The 19,627-nt window shown below is 42.9% G+C and overlaps 3 protein-coding genes across 5 annotated transcripts; all 3 read left to right on the top strand.

Moving 5' to 3' along the window:
• Positions 1-2,307: 2,307 nt before the first annotated feature.
• Positions 2,308-6,531, top strand: tmem128 (transmembrane protein 128). Of its 2 annotated transcripts, none has more exons than XM_041955414.1 (5): positions 2,308-2,468; positions 3,735-3,792; positions 3,962-4,123; positions 5,224-5,332; positions 6,124-6,531. In XM_041955414.1, the coding sequence occupies exons 1-4, from the start codon at positions 2,369-2,371 to the stop codon at positions 5,321-5,323; spliced, it is 420 nt and encodes a 139-aa protein (XP_041811348.1). In that variant the 5' UTR covers positions 2,308-2,368; the 3' UTR covers positions 5,324-5,332; positions 6,124-6,531. The 2 variants fall into 2 exon arrangements, with proteins under 2 accessions (XP_041811348.1, XP_041811339.1); XM_041955405.1 differs by having other exon boundaries at positions 3,660-3,792.
• A 3,436-nt stretch (positions 6,532-9,967) lies between these two features.
• otop1 (otopetrin 1) lies at positions 9,968-14,430 on the top strand. Its single transcript, XM_041955260.1, has 6 exons — positions 9,968-10,340; positions 10,600-10,736; positions 11,063-11,121; positions 11,364-11,494; positions 12,581-13,488; positions 14,260-14,430. The coding sequence occupies exons 1-6, from the start codon at positions 9,968-9,970 to the stop codon at positions 14,428-14,430; spliced, it is 1,779 nt and encodes a 592-aa protein (XP_041811194.1).
• Positions 14,431-17,060: 2,630 nt separating this feature from the next.
• On the top strand, positions 17,061-19,166 carry drd5a (dopamine receptor D5a). 2 transcript variants are annotated; one of them, XM_041955304.1, is made up of 2 exons: positions 17,061-17,078; positions 17,895-19,166. In XM_041955304.1, exons 1-2 carry the CDS (start codon positions 17,061-17,063, stop codon positions 19,164-19,166), a joined length of 1,290 nt encoding a protein of 429 aa, XP_041811238.1. The 2 variants fall into 2 exon arrangements, with proteins under 2 accessions (XP_041811238.1, XP_041811228.1); XM_041955294.1 differs by lacking the exon at positions 17,061-17,078 and having other exon boundaries at positions 17,784-19,166.
• Positions 19,167-19,627: the final 461 nt, after the last annotated feature.

Genomic DNA, 19,627 nt, shown 5'->3' with positions numbered 1-19,627 from the left:
AAACACTTCCAGCAAAAGCCTAACGTTACACCTCCATAATGGTAAGATTCAGTGCAGGACACTTATACTGGACTGCAATAATTTTAGATGTGCCTCATAAACAAGCGACATAATGCAGACTGACAGAAGTGAGAATTTGTAACTATTTGCTCCAGAACAGGTGGTCACAACCAACAATAAAGTATTATTCGCTTCTCTGCACCGCACATGTCTCTGCCTTGTTGAAGAGTTTTCAATTGAGAGTGAAATGGGACTAAGGTATCAGCAGTGTCAGATTCTTGCCAGCACCATGTAAAGGTATACATTCAAGATAAACTCTGGATTACAGCCAGCCACTATGCATTATGCTAAGTTTATGAGGGACGGGAGCAAATGTGCACTGTCAGACTGTGCTGGTCAAGTATCCTCAGCTACTCTTTTAAGGGTATATTTCACTGCAAACCTGGGGTCCGTTTCACAAAGCAGGTTCAACAAACTCTGAGTGTAACCCTGAACTCTGAGTTGATCTACTCTGAGATAGGAAACTCTGAGTTTTCGATTCCACAACAGCAGATTTGAGGTAGTTTGATTAACTCAGAGTAGGTTCACCTCGAGTTAAGCGCGTGCACCGCAACTTTAAAAAGACAGCATCAATGGAACCCCGATTTGAGGAGTCACCATGGCAACGGGGAAGCGGGAGGCTGCCTACTTCACGCCACTGGAAATTAGACATTTTAATGCGCTCATACAGCGAGTTTGAACACGTTTTTAGACGGAAGTCCAACACCGCTGCAGCTGCGAAGGAGAGGGAGACGGCGTGGGAGAACATTGCTGCTCGGGTCAATGCGTGAGTATAAATGTAGTCCTTTGAAATCACAATAATATTACAGGGCAAAACTGCTTGAATGGTTGCCTATTAATTTATTTCATTTAGGTGGAGAAGCGGGGGAGAAGCGCACTTGGCAGCAGCTTAAAATGAAATATAAAAACATTGTTCAAACAGGTAAGACCTCTGCATGATCTCATGGAGGAAGCTACCTCATTTTGATCATGTTTTACATTGTAAAGTAAATATTAAGTGGCTCCCTTTCATTGTAAAATTGGTTTTATTGTGTTCATATAATGTTTTGTTTTTTGTTAACGAATGAAATAAAATTTAAAAATGAAAAAACAGTGTTCTCATCTATATCATGTTATGTTAAATAATTAAGCTTATATTTAAACTAACACAGACTTTTACTCAGCCAACAGAAAGAAGGCAGATGCACGAAGAACGGGTGGTGGCCTAACACCTAACTGTCTGGAAAAGCAAGAACATCGTGGTCTGATAACTATCTCCCCACGAATATTTAATTCTCTGCGCAGTATCGCTGCACCTTCATCCACGGGATCATGATCAAAAGACGTTAACATGCCATGTTAACGAAAAAAGTCGCCACCTACTGTGCCTAATGGACTTCCACTGACTGATATTTTAAATGATTTTTTTAAATAACAGACGGCAGAACTATGCCAAAACTCGTCTGCTGACTGAATGAATGAATGAGGAAGTGAAATACGGTGTGTGGTTGAAAGAGGGCGGAGACACAGAGAAACTCGAGGTTCCTTGAGTAAAACCTGGTCCCGACCAGGTTAGGTTCATAGAGTCAGTTACTGCGGTAACTGACTCAGAGTTTAACTTACCTCTGTCTGTGAAACAGGCTTGAGTTACCCCTCTTTCTCTGGTTTGACTTACCTTCCTATGTGAAACAGAAAACTCAGAGTTTCCCTCATTTCAGGGTTAACATACTCGGAGTTTTCAGTAAACCTGCTTTGTGAAACGGACCTCTGGTGGTCCAGTTTGTCTCATACTATTTGTGCCAAGACGGTCTTTGTGCAGGAGGTACACAAAACACACTTTGACTTGAGCTATACCTACTTATTCTATTTATCTCAGGCAATCGCATCAGATATCATTGTCTGTGGCCGGGAACAGATAATGAACCAAATGAACAATAATGTTTCCCCTCTAGTAAATGTTGTGTTTAGTTGTTCATGTGTGTAAATGGAGGAAAACAAAAGCATTGTTTTCTATAGAGGCACCTTGTCGTTATATATATTTATTAGCAGAAGTAACAAAAATATAAGAATACAATACATTGAAAATTAACAATAATTGAAAATGTACTGAAGTTATTTTTTATGTAATTGTATATATTTTTAACCATTTGAATTTATGTTGCTTCCTAAGCCTTGACGTTTGTTAAACTCAGTCGCTTCTTATGCAGAAAAAACTACAATTGTCGCTTTTAGCGCGTCATAAAAAAAGCGACGCGTGTCTAGCAGGAAGTGCCTTCTAATCACTAGTTAGCCCTGAGAGCTGGTGGAAGTTAATAACAGCGTCAACACAATGCTGAATGACAGTGAGCTTGCAACGTTACGAAATAGATTTAAGCGAGATGCGGAGTTTCTCATGCAAACGACGACTTCGGGTGACGAAGATGAGAAGGGTAAGCTTCAGAAACACTGTGTTGGCTAACGCCACTAGCCAACTTTAACGTTAGTGCTAATCGTTACCAGTTGAAGGTGATGGTCACGTTATAAACACAGCGGTATATAAGGTTAGCATCCTTTCTTTAAGTGCTGGTGCCACAGTGTCAAACAAGCACAGCCTGACCAAGGCAAACTAAACACAAGCTAACTTTTCCGATCAACTAAATCCGTTGAATGGCCAGAGTGTTGTCCACTCACTACATAGACTTTAAACAATCTTCATAAAGCTAAAGCAGAAAGATGTCTGCTATGTGTGGGGGGTGTGGGCAGCTTGTACAGTGGACAATTGTCCAACTTTGAGGCCCTCACTGGCAAAAATCCAGCAATTCTTGATTGTTTTGACTGTGAGCAAACGCTGTGTCAGCTCAGCAACATAATACAGGGAAACTCAACCCCGACACTGTCCCCAGTCCAAGAGTAGTGTCTATGCCAGTGTAAACCGATGACTGTAATACGAGCAACAGACACAACATTTGTCCAGTGGTCACCAGTTTTTATTAATGGCTGCCTATATTCCAGTTTACATACCATCACTAGTCCTTCTGGCAAGAGGACCATTTTATATCTTGTACCCAGATGGACCACTAGGTGCAACTTTGATTAAAGATGTAGGCCAGCTCCTTGTTTGGGTCATGGAGTTCATTGTGAACTCTGCACAGAGTAAGACCAGCATGCTGAAGCACTTCAGCAGCCAACAACAGCCTCTGATACATTTAATCAACCAGTAAATTATAGAGATTAATAGCTCTCTGAGAAGTAAGATTATCTCAGAGAAAGCTATCAGTTTCACCTCAAAAGCTCCTTAGACCTGAAAGGTGGGGATTTAGCACATTCTGATAAGGCAAGACAAATCTCATATTTGGTAGTAAATTCTATACCAAACTGTCACCCTTTCAGTGCCACTCACAATGAAGTTTTCTTTAAGTCAGACAGTGTGTTAATGTTGAATTGTACAACAAATTGGTGGTAAAACACTTTTAAGGGTATAGTCACGCTTTTGTGTGCATGTGAATCGTTGAATAATAATTCTGTGTGACTTGGCAGGATTCGATCTGTTATAATTTGTTCTTAGATCTAGACTCTTCGGAAAACCTCATGGGACGAAGCGTCTTTTTCCACCTAACTCTTTATTTTCTATAACTTTTCAGGTCAGGAGGAAAAAGATGCTAAACCTCTCCCTCGCATTAACAGACACTCCATTTTCTGGATTGTGGCATCTATAGGTGTGACCTACTATGTGGATTTCCTCCGCAACATCATGGAGAACGATGATATCAAAAGGTGACTGAGTTATGAGGAAGACAAAAATACTTTCCTTGTGTTTCTTGTTCATTCTTTATTCCCTACATTATAAATGGACAAAAGTAAATAAGCATTTTTTTATAGCCTAAGTAAGTTTTTATAGATTGCCTTCAATACATTTTCCTCCTCTCAACCTGTATTTTTCCAGCTGGTGGTTCAATGTGGGTCTGGTACTCCTTGGCATCTGCCTGTCTCTGGCCATGTTTTGCATTGTGTACCTGGAGTGGTTCAAAGGCATCCAGAACTACGACCACGTGTACCCTGCCATTCCTCCCATCACTACTGCAGCCTTTATTGCTGCATCTTGCAGGTAAATCAGCAAAATAAATAAAGTGCATGCTGTCTTAGCGTGCTGTAGTCCTTCCAGTTTCATAAAAACTAGGTATACTATAAAACAGTGTTTCCAATACCAAACAAAGTAGAACAAGATTGAATTTATCAAGTAAAAACTTAAGAACCCCTGACATATTGTACCTCTCCTGGCACATTATTGCAGCACAGAAATGAGATATGTTCGGGGTAGTTAATAAACAGTTCCACCAATCCACACCAATTCATACTTTTTTTTTTCCACTAGAGAAATGTGTAAAATGTCCCACAATTTAAGGACTTCTCATCTAAAATATTTGTAAAGTTCTAAGAACAATTTCATCTGATATGTAATTATCAACCAACAAAGCTCTGTACCTATAGAAACTCAGATATTAGGTACACTTGTGCATATACATCCACTGTTGGTGTGTTTATCAGTGAAGATCAGGACAGACTGATGAAGTAAAAGTGATCTCAATCTAACACGGTGTGGGGTGGGATCCTTACCATCGTGTGTTTTTAGCCGTACCTCTTCATGTCATCACAGTAGGATTGTCTGGTTGATGAGGGGCCGAGGAGGGCAATAATCACTACTGTTAATGGCGTAGTGATCAAATGTGAATTGAAATGGCCCCATTAGCTTGTTTGGCTAATGCTGAGTATTTAATCTTTGTTGTCTCAGGTCTCAACGATTACATTAATTGATGGGCCGCTTGGCTGTTTTTGTCCTTTGATTAACAAACACACATTGTTTAACTCATGGAAAGCATTTACATATGAAGCTGTGTTGATTGGAGTCCCTGATTAGAGGAGAATTGGAGGCTGTCAAGTACAAAATGCTGCTTTAGGAAGAGCGCCAAGCTTGTACTAGTTTTGAGTGTTTGTGTGTTCTCACCTCCTCTTGATTGCTTGTAATGTTAGCAGTGCTTGAATAAATTAAAAATTCTCTATCAAAAATCCTCAAACCTTCTTCCTCTGCCGTGGCTGTGACAACATGACAGCGTTGTCTTTATACGATTAACATTTTATGGTTGATCAGCAGTGATTTACTAATTCAAACTGTGCATATTTGTAAGTGTCATTGTGCTTCCCTTGCAGCTTTAACTTGGCACTGTGGCCAGTGTGGTCCTTCTTCACTCCACTCATCCTCTTCACGCAGTTCATGGGTGTGGTAATGTTCATCTCTTTGCTTGGATGAATGTGACAGGTGAGGATGATACACTGCCGTTTTAGTTTTCACAAAATGTCTTCTAATGAGATGAATAACACTTTAAATTGTGACCATTTTTTTCAAGTGAAATCTTTATGTCATCAAACGTTAGATATTCAATACCAACGCTTAATGCTTGAAAGATGTGAACTTTACATCATCTTGTTAACCACAATGTTGTGTTTTGTTTTTATAGTTTGTATATATTTCTTAAAACACAACTCATGTGTAACATACTGAACAACATGTGCACCAAACACGTTAGCCATGGCATCGCCCATGTTTACATGTAACTGTACATTCATACTGCAGCTATTCATGGTTTAGAAATAAAATGGCCTAAATGTAGAAAATACTGTAAAATTAAAACTAGAATAGAAAATAAGGCCAATCACATTCCTTCCCTTTGAACTCCTTGTGTTTCGGCAGAATCTGCCTCAAGTTCAAGTATTCTCTGCATATAATAAAGAGTCAACAGGAGAATAATCTGTAAAATACACTGATGTCATATATACCTGACATAAAAACGACCTATAACTCAAGGTAACTACACTTTGACGTATTGCTGTCCCATCCAACATGGTGAAAGTGTGCTTCATTTGTAAAGTCTGAATTGTTGAAATCACTGTAAATCTGCTGAAATGTGTCTGGACACACTGGCCAGCTTCCCTGAGAGCATGGGTCACCACATGGTCAACAACAGTGGCTGGAATTTCATTCAAACCTCACCTCCTTGTGCTCCTCTGCCCCTGCCGTCCTCTCCCCTCTCTGTCTTTCACACCTTCTAGAGACTGCTTGTTGTAGACCTGCACCTGCAGCTGACTGATGGAGTTGTGAGGATATCAGACCCTTCTCCTGAAAGCACACAGCTGTTGTCGTTCGGTGTTGATGGTCTTTGGCAGGGGCAGCTGAGCACTGTACTGTAGCACTACTGAGATTTAAACCATCTCGCTTAATGTTTCGTCACTGCTGTGCTTTACCAAAGCAACAACGACGACTGTGTAGAGAAATGTGATGCATTGTGTTGAATGTTTGGCAGCTCTGGCACCAAACTGTAAGTTCTACCATTTCTAATTGTTAATGAAACCAACAAAGTTTTTAAATTATTTTTTAATTTTTTTTAAGCAGTTTGTGGTGAGGAATGTGAAGACTGCTATTATTCTGTATTTTTTCTTTAATAAACTTTCACAACTAATTTCACTACTTGCTAAAACTGTCATCATTTCTTGATAAAGTACAACCTTGAACAGATCCATAATTTAAAAACTGCAACAGTACAGGACAGAAAGTTGGACCTGAGACTGCAACTAAAACTTCTTCTAAATCCAGAAACCTGACACCACTTGATGAAATGCTAATAGGTCACTATTTCATTTAGAATATATTTTTGCACTTTCTGACCTTTTACATGACATATTATATATAAATAACAGACTCATTTACCCTTGTATGCTGCTGGCAAATCTCATGCAATCCAATCCAATATCTCTGCAGTACATTTGTGAATCTCATAATGCTCAGTTTATTTTAAACTATTAGAGAAATGGTGATGCAGACGTATGTATGTATTTGTTGTTTCTATTTATTTCCATTTTACACACATGACAGAAGAACCTTTCTATACAAAAAATAATACTACAGCTGCAGTTGACACCAATGGAAAGTCTAGCTGTATTTAGTGAAGAACTTCCTTCTTGATGTTATCTGAACTTTGCAGACTGCATTTTCTGTATGTGTGTATGTATGTATGTATGTATAGACCTGTCTGTCATAAGGACTGACTTTTCTTTAATCTTCAGTACACAGACAGAAGACAGAAACACTGTATATACAACACTGATTCCTAAAATGATGCTGAGCAATTGAAAACAGTACAAATACAATCCATTTAATGTTTGACCTCATCAGCTTCATTGATTTTTGTAAATATCTGCTTATTCTGAATTTGATGCAGCAACACGTTTCAAACAAGTTGGGACAGGAGCAACAAAAGACTGGGAAAGTTGTGGATCGCTCCTAAAACACCTGTTTGGATTATTCCACAGGTAAACAGGTTGATTGGTAACAGGTGATAGTATCATGATTGGGTATGAAAGGAGCATCCTGGAAAGGCTCAGTCACTCACAAGTGAGGATGGAGCGAGGTTCACCACTTTGTGAACACATGATTGGATAAAGGATGTTACTACAGGGGCTCAGGAGCACTTCATAAAACAGTTTGCAAATGATTGCATTCTGTTTTTACTTATGTTTCACATGGTGCCCCCACTTTTTAGGAATCTGGGCTTTACATAATAAATGTTTGACATCACTGAAAAAATTAGAGTGCAGGTTTATGAAGGAAAAATGCTTCAGTATCAGGAGTAATCATGCAGAATGGCTCCTTTCAGAGTGTCTTTACTTTAGATGTTTTATGTTTTTGGATTATGGTGATGCATCAATAGACACAATTTCAATCGTGTAGCTAATCGAGCTACATTTAACCATTTGTTTTGCACTTAATCTGTATTACTGTATCATATTTTTAAAAGATGACAACATGTTTAATCCTGCAGCTGAGTTGAAGTAGAATTAATTTTAATCATATACTGTTTGGCATTATAATCCATAATCCATCATATTGTACAAAAAGTAAGTACTCATTATTCTTGTCAGTTCAATGTGGTGGAGTGAAAAGCAGCAAATGTAGAGGGGCAGAAGTAAGAAGCAAAAAAGTAGAAGTAAACATTCTTTCTGAAGATGACAATAAAGCTTTTACAGTGATTCACACTATTATTGATTAGTCCTCAAACGACAATCAGATTCACTCAGGTTGTTCTCGGGCCGCTCCTGAAGCACAAACAACAGAGCGCGTGAACACTTCCAGATTCAATCAAAATGCTCAGACTTTAATCAACCACGCGTTAAGGCGCTCTGATAATGAAAAGATGCGACTCTTTCTCCTTATCGCGCTGATTCTCAGTGATCAAGAAATCGATGCTAAGCGGATGGTGCCGAGATGTGCTGTTAGGGAGCATAACTTGATCATCTCGCGCCCCTCGCGACAGGCTAATGGGCCGCTCGTTCCGTCTATTCGGAGACAGAGAGATCCCCGAGGTTGAAAAAAAGTTGAAAGAAATAATTTGTCCACCTCAATCCGCTGTTAACAACTCCAAAGCGCATTTCTGGCGCACGTTCAACCGGCAGAAGTGAAGCAGCTGCTGACTGTGCGCTCGCGGCGCCACGCTCGCGTGCGCAATAACACACACTTTCCTCGCGCTCTGTGTCTTGTGTGTTTATAGTACAGACTTCACGCAGGTTATCTCCTCTAACCCTCTCACAGGGTGTCAGGAAGGTGAGGCTGAGCAAACAGCAAATAATATGAATAAAAATGGTATTTCATAAAGTGAGAGGCTATTAATAAATCAGGCCTGCTAACCACCAAGAATCCGTGCGAGGATCTCAACCATCCGCCAACCACCTCCCCGCACTGCGTGTTTTTCTGTGTTTTTTGAGTTGCTCGACCAGGCTGACTCAGGCGTCCTGAGGGACTGACGAGGCTCCTGAAGCAGAATAGGAGCTATTGTGAAGCCACCGCCGCCGCATATATCCATTTCACTCACTGTGTTTCACTTTTTAATCAGGCGCTTTTTCTAAAAAAGATGCCATATTTAACAAATCACAAATCGATGATTCAAAGTTCCTGAATGACATTCTGGTCCCCTCCTGAATCACATCACCCCTGTCACCTCTCAGTCTGGGCCAGCGGCCCCTCTTTTGTTATGCTAATCGAGCGCGTCCGCCCAAGCTATTTATGTTGAACCAGAGGTTACATGGTCACATCTATAAGAACTCTCGGTGCTGATGGCCTCAGTGCTCTCCTTCCTGACGTCCACTCACAGAAAGCCTTTGTGAATTTGGGGGATGGAATCTGATTATTAGTCTTTTTCACCTTGAAAGCAGAGTTTTTAACCCTCCGCAGCTCGAGCGCAAGTTGGGCATCGGGCTCTGAGGAGGTGGCACTTGGATCTGGAGCGCTGTCAGGACAGGTCAGTCGCCCCCAGCCTGTAAAAATCGCAGGTTTGTGAAATGCCATCTTTCTTTTCATCTCATCCAGGCCTGCATGCTTAACACCTGATAGCCACCCTGAGAGGATTTCAGCTGACTTGGAAAGACTGCCTGGCAGCTGCTCTGAAGAGGTGGATTTGGGCGAAGCTCGTTTTTTTCTGTTATTGTGGATCATTCCGTGCTTAGTGTTTTTGCTTCTTTAGGCGGTGAATGGTTGGCACAGCAAGCCCTGTGATTTCTCTGAAACGTATGGGAGTTTCAGGAGGACGGGGGTCTGGGATCACCAAAGACTGAAACGCAATCTCCCATTTTCAGTTACACGACCTGATATTTCAGTTTCAGGGTTACAAGATGACAATGGCATCTATCAAGTCCATCCTCAGCGAGGCTGGACATGAAAACTATGCGTGACCACTGAGCCGGACCTTGAAGATTGAATGAGCATGTTTGGCACAGTACCTGTTGGGCTGAATCCCCACCTTGTAGCAACAGGTTACGCACCTGGCCTCCCTCAAATGCACTTATAGCGCGCGGCTTTGACTTGACTCTTCTCTCGGACCTGCGATTTTTCCACACGTTTGCCACCATGGTGGAGCACAGTGGCCTGGATATTATGTGTCTGAACAAGTACTGTCACAGTTCCTCCTCGTCGTCCAGCTCCGAGCAGGACAAGAAGATTTTCTCCAAACTAAAACGCAGTTTGTCGGGGGACTATCCGAGGAAGAACGCAGAGTTCCTCAGCGGCCAGTACGGGACCAACCTGCTGCTGATCGGGGCGGCGTTGATGCTGGCTATTGCGCACCACGGCCCGTCTGTCAAGGAAGAGCACCTGTTGTCCTTTGTGACCTGCCTCATGATCCTCCAGCTGATCTGGATGATGTGGTACATCCTGGTGCGGGACAGGCAGAAGAGCACGCGGACCGAGAAGGATGTCCACGCCACCACATGCTGGATAAGAGGTGAGTTTGTAAGATTACGCACGAATGCGCAAAATAGCAAATTGATGTTATTCTTTTCCGTGTGTTTGGAGGTTACAGAGGTGTAGGCTATTTCTTCAGGCACGTGATCATCCAAAACCACAACATTGACTAGAACTAAGGGTTTGTGTTTGACAATAAAGAAAACCATTTTTTTCCATATTGCCAAAGCAAACATTGACGCATAATCCTTCATCATCGGCTGTAATAACTTGATCTGCATTTCTTCTTCTCTCGGTAGGTGGTTTGACTCTCCTCGCACTCCTTTCACTGATTATGGACGCTTTCCGCATTGGGTATTATGTTGGCTATCAGTCGTGTGTGTCGGCTGTGCTCGGAGTATATCCTGTCATCCATGCAACTCACACCATAGCGCAGGTAAGTTTACAACCCCACTTTAATTTCAATAAAGTGATAATCTTTCAGTAGCGTTAGACACTGTGTCTTTTTAACCAGGTAGGTCTTTGAATAATGTGCTCTTTGTTGCTGAGGCAAGTACAGAGTTGCTGCAACAATATAATCCTATCATTGTCCATGTTATTTGAGTGTGACTGCATATGGCAAGAGAAATCCTTCTGGTAAAGGGACTAATTCTCAAGTAGATTTTGCCGTTTTTAAAAGAACTTTATTAAGTTCCTTCTCATAACGTTTTCAGCAGGTTTTAATATGAAGGTTTTGTGTCTTGTTCTTGGTGTTTTGTTCAGGTGCATTTTCTCTGGTTTCACATCAAAGATGTCATCAAGAGCTTTGAAACATTTGAGAGGTATGGGAAATACGTGATATTATGATTTAGCGAGACTTTAATTGTTGTTATATCATTTTTTTTTGCACCCATCAATCAATAGAACATGTTTCAATGTCACAGTCATGACACATCTCACCAAAGATTAAAGAATATGCATGATATAAAATCTAGATGCATGTAAGACAACCTGTATCATGACACTGCTGCATGCTCTGGGATGACTGTTCGCTGACCTTGTTGTCAACTGTTTGTCTCCTCAGGTTTGGAGTAATCCACGCAGTCTTTACCAACCTCCTCCTGTGGTGTAACGGTGTGATGTCAGAGGCAGAGCACTTCTTGAACAACCATAAGAGACGACTCTCTGCCCTGGGCTACGGAAACCTCACTATAGGTAAGGGCCAAGGGGTCGATTGCTGACTTGTACCTAGAAGAAAAGTACAATAGTCCACTTGAGAGCTCACTTCAATGGATGAAAGAAAAAGGACGGAGAGGGGGGTTTGTGAAAGGGGAAGCGAGGTTAGCTCTGCAGCCCAGTGGGTCTTGTTTGTGTCGAACGTCTCTCTATTAGGTTTCAGGAGACACACACTGTTGCTAGTGCTGGGGCCCCCTCCCCAGCCTTTTCCCCACACTTCAGCCACCACCAGCCCTCCTTGGCAACCCCCAGCTTGACCTCAGACGGCTTTGTCCCCAGGCTGCTTACTCCCAAGGGTGCTGCAATTACAGTAACTGATACAGCTAAGCCTAGGGTTGGGGGGTTCGGCTGCTCCTCCTCATATCCGGCTGACTGTGAGGCTGGCTGCACCCTGACTGCCGTTCCCTTTTTAATTAAAGGGCGCAGTACCATAGTGGTGGCCTTTAGTGGGTGAGGGGTAGGAGAGGGTGAGGGAGGGGCACACGGCAGGGTTTTGTTGAGATGGTTTCATGGGGGCAACAGCATTACCACAGCTTGTTGTGGTGGGCTTGACAAGGAGCATAAAACGTGCATTGTAATCAACCTCTAAGATGCTCAGGCATTCAGCTAATGAGCGAAATTTCAGATTCAGATCAGTAGAATATGGCCAATGAATACTGACCATCAAGTGGTATGATAGAAAGTTGTAATGGATTTTTTTTTTTTGCTGCAAAAGATAGCCTATATCTTTATTAATAAACAAAACATGATTCAAACTTTTTATTGGCTGCTGCCATGAAAATAATTCTAATGTATGAGCTTTAAAAAGCTAAAAAAAGGCCAGCTGGGTTTATTGACAACAAATTTCATACACAATCATGATGCTATCATCTGTTACCATTGAACCTGTTTACCTGTGGTATATTTCAAACAGGTGTTTTGTTGCCTCTGACTGTCCTGATAGAAGCATGTGGTTTTGTTAATGCTGATGTTGAAACTATGTTAGACAAACAGTGTTAATGTAGGGCAGCATAAACACAGATATATTTCTCATGGGTCTCCATCTGGCTTTATTTGTTTTTGCAGTGCACTCAGAGCCTCACTGTAACTGCACCACCAGCACTTGCTCCATGTTCTCCAGCAGCCTTTACTATCTCTATCCATTCAACATCGAGTACCACATCTTCGTCTCTGCTATGCTCTTCGTCATGTGGAAGAATATTGGAAGGACCATTGACCTTTCATCAAACCAGAAAAGGCTGGCCACCAAAACCCAGGGCCTGACCTTAGGCCCTATTCTGGGTCTACTTGCACTGGCCAGCACTATCGGGATCCTGGTGGTCTACATCACCCATGTGGAGGAATCCCTCCGAACGCGCCAGTCAGCCATTTCCATGTTCTACATCTACGGCATCGTCATGCTGGTGTTCATGTGCAGTGCCGGTGCTTCAGGTCTGCTCATATACCGAGCGGACCACATGCCGCTGGACACCTCCAAGAACCCGTCCAGACAGCTGGACACAGAGCTGCTGTTTGGGTCCTCTATCGGCTCCTGGCTCATGTCCTGGTGCAGCGTAGTGGCTGTGTTGGGCACCGACAGCAGTCCTCCTTACCGCTGGACCAACCTTGTCTACTCTCTGCTTATTGTGCTGGAGAAGTACATCCAGAACCTCTTCATCATAGAGTCCCTATACCGCCAGCAAGAGGATGGGGAGAGGGAGGACCCTGAGTTACCAGCTGCTCCAGAAATCTTCTCAGTGACTTCCTCTCTGGCCCCACCGTACAACGGCATCATCAACAGAGCCTATGAGACCCCCGACAGGCCCTGTGTTACCATGGAGAATGAGCAGGAGGACAGCAGACAGGTGTACAAATGTCCAAGGAAACCCTCTGAGGTGCCGCTGCCCGTGGGAAACAAAGTAGTGGAGCCCTCAAATATAAAGAGGCAAATCCTGAAGAACATCGCTGTCTTCCTGCTAATGTGCAACATTTCGGTAAGCATTTGTACCTGTTAAACTGATAACTGAATGTAGATACGACTAAATGACTAAAGGATTATCTAATCTATTATAATGTAATCTAATCTTCTAATTATATTTTGTCGTATTTTATTAGATTGAAGAAAGTTTTGTTGTGTAAAAAGTCTAAAGAATAGCTATACTAATGGCAACTATCTGGAACATATTTTTTTTATCAATTGAATTCCTACTTAAAATTAGAACCAGGCCAGGTTTTACAGATTTACTCCTTTACTCAAATTTCCACCGATCATTTATGTAGAGTGTCTTTTCATTCAATCTGTCTTCATATCAGAAGCTGAAAATACATGCTGTTGTTTTAGCTGCTTTAATTAAGACTTTTTTTATTAACACTTTATAAAATAAAGATTTGTAATGTGACAGGTGTTGCTCCCAGAGACACACCTAGAGTAAGAGTAAGAGTATTATCATTCAAATCTGATTTGGGTTTTATTGCCCACTGTTTTAGTTGACTTTCACTGTCGAGTTGTGATTCCAGACAGAGATGGCAGTTGTTTTCAGCAAAAAAAAACCTCACAAAACAATGCACACTACCTGCTCAACAGTTTCAAAACGAATGCTCCATGTCTGCTGGATGTGTAAATAGGTAACTGCTTGCCAACAGTCAGCCACAACAACTTTATGATGATAATATGTCAGTGTTGTGTGTGCTGCTTGTTGCGCTGCCCCCAAGTGTCTGAAAAAGGAATGAAGCAAGGTTTAACTTAATTTCTTCCTTCCTTTCAGCTGTGGATCCTTCCTGCCTTTGGCTGCCGGCCACAATACGACAACGGGTTGGAACAGGAGACATTTGGCTTCAGCATATGGACCACAGTTCTCAATTTCGCCATTCCTTTGAACCTTTTCTACCGCATGCACTCAGTTGCTTCTCTCTTCGAGGTGTTCCGTCGGGTCTGACAGAATAGCAGACGACTGACAATGCCAGATAACATGCACAGGAACACTTGTCACCACCGGCTCCTGAGAGTGTCTCACAGCGCAGGTCAACCGTTCAGGAGGCAGTCTGGGTCACACTCCAGCAGACTTGAAAGCAAGTGGTGGAGACAAACAAAACGTAGATCCCTCAGTGTGGGGATCACAGAGGGAGACGAACCTATTAGCCTACGTTCCTTGAAGAATTACATTGTATAATTTGAGGCCTATTCAAGATGGCAATGAAAAGAAACTTTGGTTTCAAGAATTTTAAAGGGGACCTTTGTACTTTGTGCTGTAATCATATTTCAATAGGTTTTCCTCACTGGTGCATCATGTGAAATGTATATGCTGTATCAGACATGCATATTTTGTACTGTTCCATATTAGTAATTTAAAGTATATCACAAAATACTCCAGCTCAGCCACTGAAACACCTGTTAGTCTCAAATATCTAATGAGGTAATAGTACTGTATTTAACAGAGCCACAAGTGCATTGGTGTACCACTTGACATATTTTATCTGCATGTGAAATGTTCATACTGTATATGGATGTTGTTCTCATTTACTTCTCTTAGTAGATCAATTAGTTTAATGGAACTCTATGTAACACTTGCGCTACAGCAATAGGGACAAGTTGGAGTAATTGTTATGAGCTGGACTATAGTTCTCAGAAGTAGGACCTGCCTCTCAGTCATTTAAGGATCATCAGTGTCCTCTGTACACTGATTCTCTGTTCTGTCCAGTTGAGTTATGTTCAAAATTATGTTACTAGGTAGCACTGTTTTGATTGTACAGGAGTCCTGTGATCCCTAGCCGCATTATGTTGAGAAGTGCAAGGTGAGGTGAGAAATGTCCTGTGAAAAAATGTTTTTCCTTCTGTACGCTGATAACACTTAATTCATGTGTGTTGACGTGAAAAGGCGCTAGTTTAATATTGTTAAAATCAGGCGCATCCATATTGTTAAAGGTGGAAATTTGATATCCGAATAGTTTGAGGATGATTCCACCAATTTTAAATATATTGGTGAAAAACACATGTTGCTGTGATGACAACTGCTACGCCAGACCAGAGATTGTATGTTCACACCTGAAAGATCAGCAATAAAAACCCTCCCAGCCTGTGACACTGTTTCTTTTTGATATCAAACACAGATATACTGTATACTTGTACTGTACAATTTTATATCAAAATCAATGTATAGCTTCAGTCAGCAAGTTCTCAGCTTGGTGCTAGCCACTGTATGTGTTCTCACTATGTGCCAACAAAATCCTTGTTTTTTAGGTGCAAACTGCAATATTATATCATTTTTGTAAATACTGTCATGCTGATCAAAATCATCATTCAGACACTGTGATACGATTTTGTGAAATTCCAATGAAATGGTGCTCATTTGAAATCACGTTTACATTAGTGATGAATGTATATATTTCGCCTATTGAAATAAAGAATACTTTTCTTTTTTCATGTTCAACACCTGTCATTTCTCTTATGTTTTATCTGAACATCGAGGATCTCTTTGCTGTTTCTGAAAAGGCCTCAACTGTAGTGGAGCTTTCCACCACAGGATGGCGCCACATATTTATGTATTTTTTAAGGCGCTTAATAGGACGGTCCGAAAGCTCCTGCGCTACAGGCATCTACAGCTTGGATCATTACTCCAATACTCCTTCATAGAGCTGGATAAAAGGCAGTGAAATTTAGGGAAAACAGAAGAAAACTAAATAACAGAAATTCTCACAAAAACACAACTGTGTCTTTAGGTTGTGTCTTCAGAATATAAATATTAAATGTAACAGTTTTCTATATAAGACATCAACGTCTGTGGCCACGGTCAGACAAAGAGGTATATGCATCATACTTTTGATCCTTTAGTATTGTAATTCACTGGCAGTGGCAACATCTGTAGTGTCTGTATGCAAATAATTCAATATTGCGTCGGACACAGGTTGCCTCCTGACGTGAGTTTATAGGCTACTCCAGAGAATTTGGCATCGGGCGTCGGGAGATTATTTTGACGTAATGTCAGAACGATTTGACAGGCACGCGGACACATCTAAAAATATCCGTGACGTTTCAAACGGCGCTGCGGCTGCTGCACGGACGCACGACGACGCACAGCGCGCGCGCGGAGCTACTGGTTTAACATGCCCTCCGAAAGTGTGAATGTGACTCACCTGTTCAGACAACTCTGTGAAGTGGGTGAGCCATGACCTCCTGTCGGCGGTCGTCAGAGGGCAAACAACCAGTAGTATTCACTGACCTCCGGAAAAATATGATTTTTTCCATGTTTAAAAAGACCCATTGGCCTTTTTCATTAAGGCGCACGCATTAAAACTATACAATCAAGATGATGATTTGGCGGCTTTACTATGCACTGGAGTCCTACTTTCAGCAAGGGGATTATGGTGCTGCTAGTAAAAGAATGAATTAAATTCGGGCTCATTCATGCTTCAAGGCAGTTGAGCAGTTTTCTGATCCTGTAGGAGTTTTCTAAGATAGATAGATAGATAGATAGATAGATAGATAGATAGATAGATAGATAGATAGATAGATAGATAGATAGATAGATAGACTATGAAGGCATTATTACTGCAGGGCTTTTTCAGCACCATGGACAGCTCTGTCAGTGCTATCACTTTAAACCGCACATTGCGACGACAATGCCTCTTACTGATTAGAATCAATATGTGAACTGATGTGTCTGCAACATGTATACAGCACGTGGAATACATACGCACCCAAACGCTGTTTATTAGTATTTTTGTCGATACAGTCCAACACACTTTGATCCGGCACAAAAACACTCCACATCTTCACTCCCGTCGCATAAACAATCCACTCGACTGATTTAGAGTTTGTCATGATGCACAATTAAAACTAAACGACGCGAAATCCCTTAAAATGTTGAGGGCTTCCTCGCACCCCTTTTCCAGCGCAGTGCACTGTCGTGCGTAACACTACGCACAAAAGAGGCGTGATGTTGTCTGCGCGCAGCCCTGGTTAGGTTAGTGTGTAGGGACTCCCTCCTCACCCACACCCCGCTCAGGATACCTCGTTCTGGAGAGATTCGCAGAGGTAGCCAGGTCAGACGACCGGACCGGCACGGCGGCAACATGCGCTCGCCACCGCTCGCTGCGTTTCAGCCCCTCAGCGCACCTGGCACGCCGCTCGGCACAGTTTTAACGCGCTCCATTCTCTCTTTCCGTCTGTTTTGCGCTTCACATCAGGCTGGCAGCCGAGCGGGTCAACGGGGACAACACGGTGAGTGGCTGATAACTGCGCCCGTCCCCGCACATGGAGCAATGGACTGCAGTTTTACTTGAAGAGAGGCACATGGAGAACCCAGCCAAGTATCTGTCATCGGTGCAGGGGATTGACTCTGTGCCGGCACCCCTTGGAGAGATTATGTGGAACAGCACCGAAACAGAGGCAACAAACGACGAGAGGAAGGATATGGTGGTGCGCACGGTGACGGGCTGCCTGCTGTCCCTGCTAATCCTATGGACCCTGCTCGGGAATATCCTGGTTTGCTCCGCGGTGCTGCGCTTTCGGCACCTACGGACCAAAGTCACCAACATTTTCATCGTCTCCCTGGCTCTCTCGGATTTATTCGTGGCCGTCCTGGTGATGCCCTGGAAAGCTGTGGCAGAGGTGGCGGGGTATTGGCCGTTTGGCACTTTCTGTAACGTCTGGGTCGCTTTTGACATTATGTGTTCCACCGCCTCCATCCTCAACCTCTGCATTATCAGCGTGGATAGATACTGGGCCATCTCGAGCCCTTTCCGCTATGAGAGGAAGATGACCCAGCGTGTTGCCTTCGTTATGATTAGCATCACTTGGACGTTGTCTGTGCTCATTTCATTTATACCGGTCCAGCTAAACTGGCACAAAGCCAGCGGTGACGATGTGGCTGGGACGCACAACTCCTCCGCGAGTCGGCAGATGGAGGAAAACTGCGACTCCAGCCTGAGCAGAGAGTACGCTATATCCTCCTCCTTGATAAGTTTCTACATTCCCGTGGCAATTATGATTGTGACTTACACCAGAATATACCGAATTGCACAAATACAAATTAGAAGAATAGCCTCTCTGGAGAGAGCGGCCGAACACGCGCAAAGTTGCAGGACCAACAGAATAGAGTGCCAACACCACAACACCTTGAAAACGTCGATCAAACGGGAAACCAAAGTGTTCAAAACTCTGTCGGTGATTATGGGTGTCTTTGTGTGTTGCTGGTTACCTTTCTTCATCCTAAACTGTATGGTCCCGTTCTGCGACAGACCGGCCACAGACCGGGACGCGGGTCTGCCGTGCGTCAGCGAAACCACTTTCGACGTCTTCGTGTGGTTCGGCTGGGCCAACTCCTCCCTGAACCCCATCATTTACGCCTTCAACGCCGAGTTCAGGAAGGCCTTCGCCAGCCTCCTGGGCTGTCGCCATTTCTGCTCCAACACACCAGTGGAAACCGTTAACATCAGCAACGAGCTGGTCTCATATAATCAAGACACCCTCATACACAAGGAAATCGCGAACGCCTACGTCAACATGATCCCCAACGTGGTTGAATGTATTGAGCATGAAGAGACTTTTGACAGGATTTCAGAGTTTTCTCACAACAATGAAAACGCCACCGACTCGGTTTGTGACTTGGAGGACTGTGAGGCAGACATCAGCCTTGACAGGATGTCACCGTTCACACCCAATGGATTACACTGACTCCAACCGTATGTCTCCCCGTGCGTAATTGGATGTATTGATAACGCCATCGTTCATTCAGCTCCTATACCCCGCAAGCTCATCTCCGTGGGGAGCCCACAGATCGGGGTCGACTGAGCTACTGAGCAGCGGCCCTCGTAGCCGGTGAGGGATCAGGTGACTTGCTCGTGGACACCTCAGCAGGGCGCGTGCCTCTGTAGCCACCAGGCCACCCTGCCGCCGCTATGCGTCATATATGCGATGTGATGTTGTTGTCCTGTTCTGAAAAAAAGTGATGTGTAGGTGTTTATTTACATGACAAGTGAAGTCTGTGTTCATTTGTTCAAAGGTTCAGTGTAGTTGAAGCTGTTGTTTACTCGGAGGGTCCCTCACTCATGTCCGTCCACTCAGAGGGGGGAAAAATGTTTGTAGAGACTCACCTGAGGATTCATAATGGAAACCTTTTGCTGCTTAAAAACCTC

The sequence above is a fragment of the Chelmon rostratus genome, chromosome 2, assembly GCF_017976325.1.
Source record: "Chelmon rostratus isolate fCheRos1 chromosome 2, fCheRos1.pri, whole genome shotgun sequence".
NCBI lineage: Eukaryota > Metazoa > Chordata > Actinopteri > Chaetodontiformes > Chaetodontidae > Chelmon > Chelmon rostratus.
The sequence above is the reverse complement of the archived record's forward strand: the minus strand, read 5'-3'. Positions and strand labels throughout refer to the sequence as shown.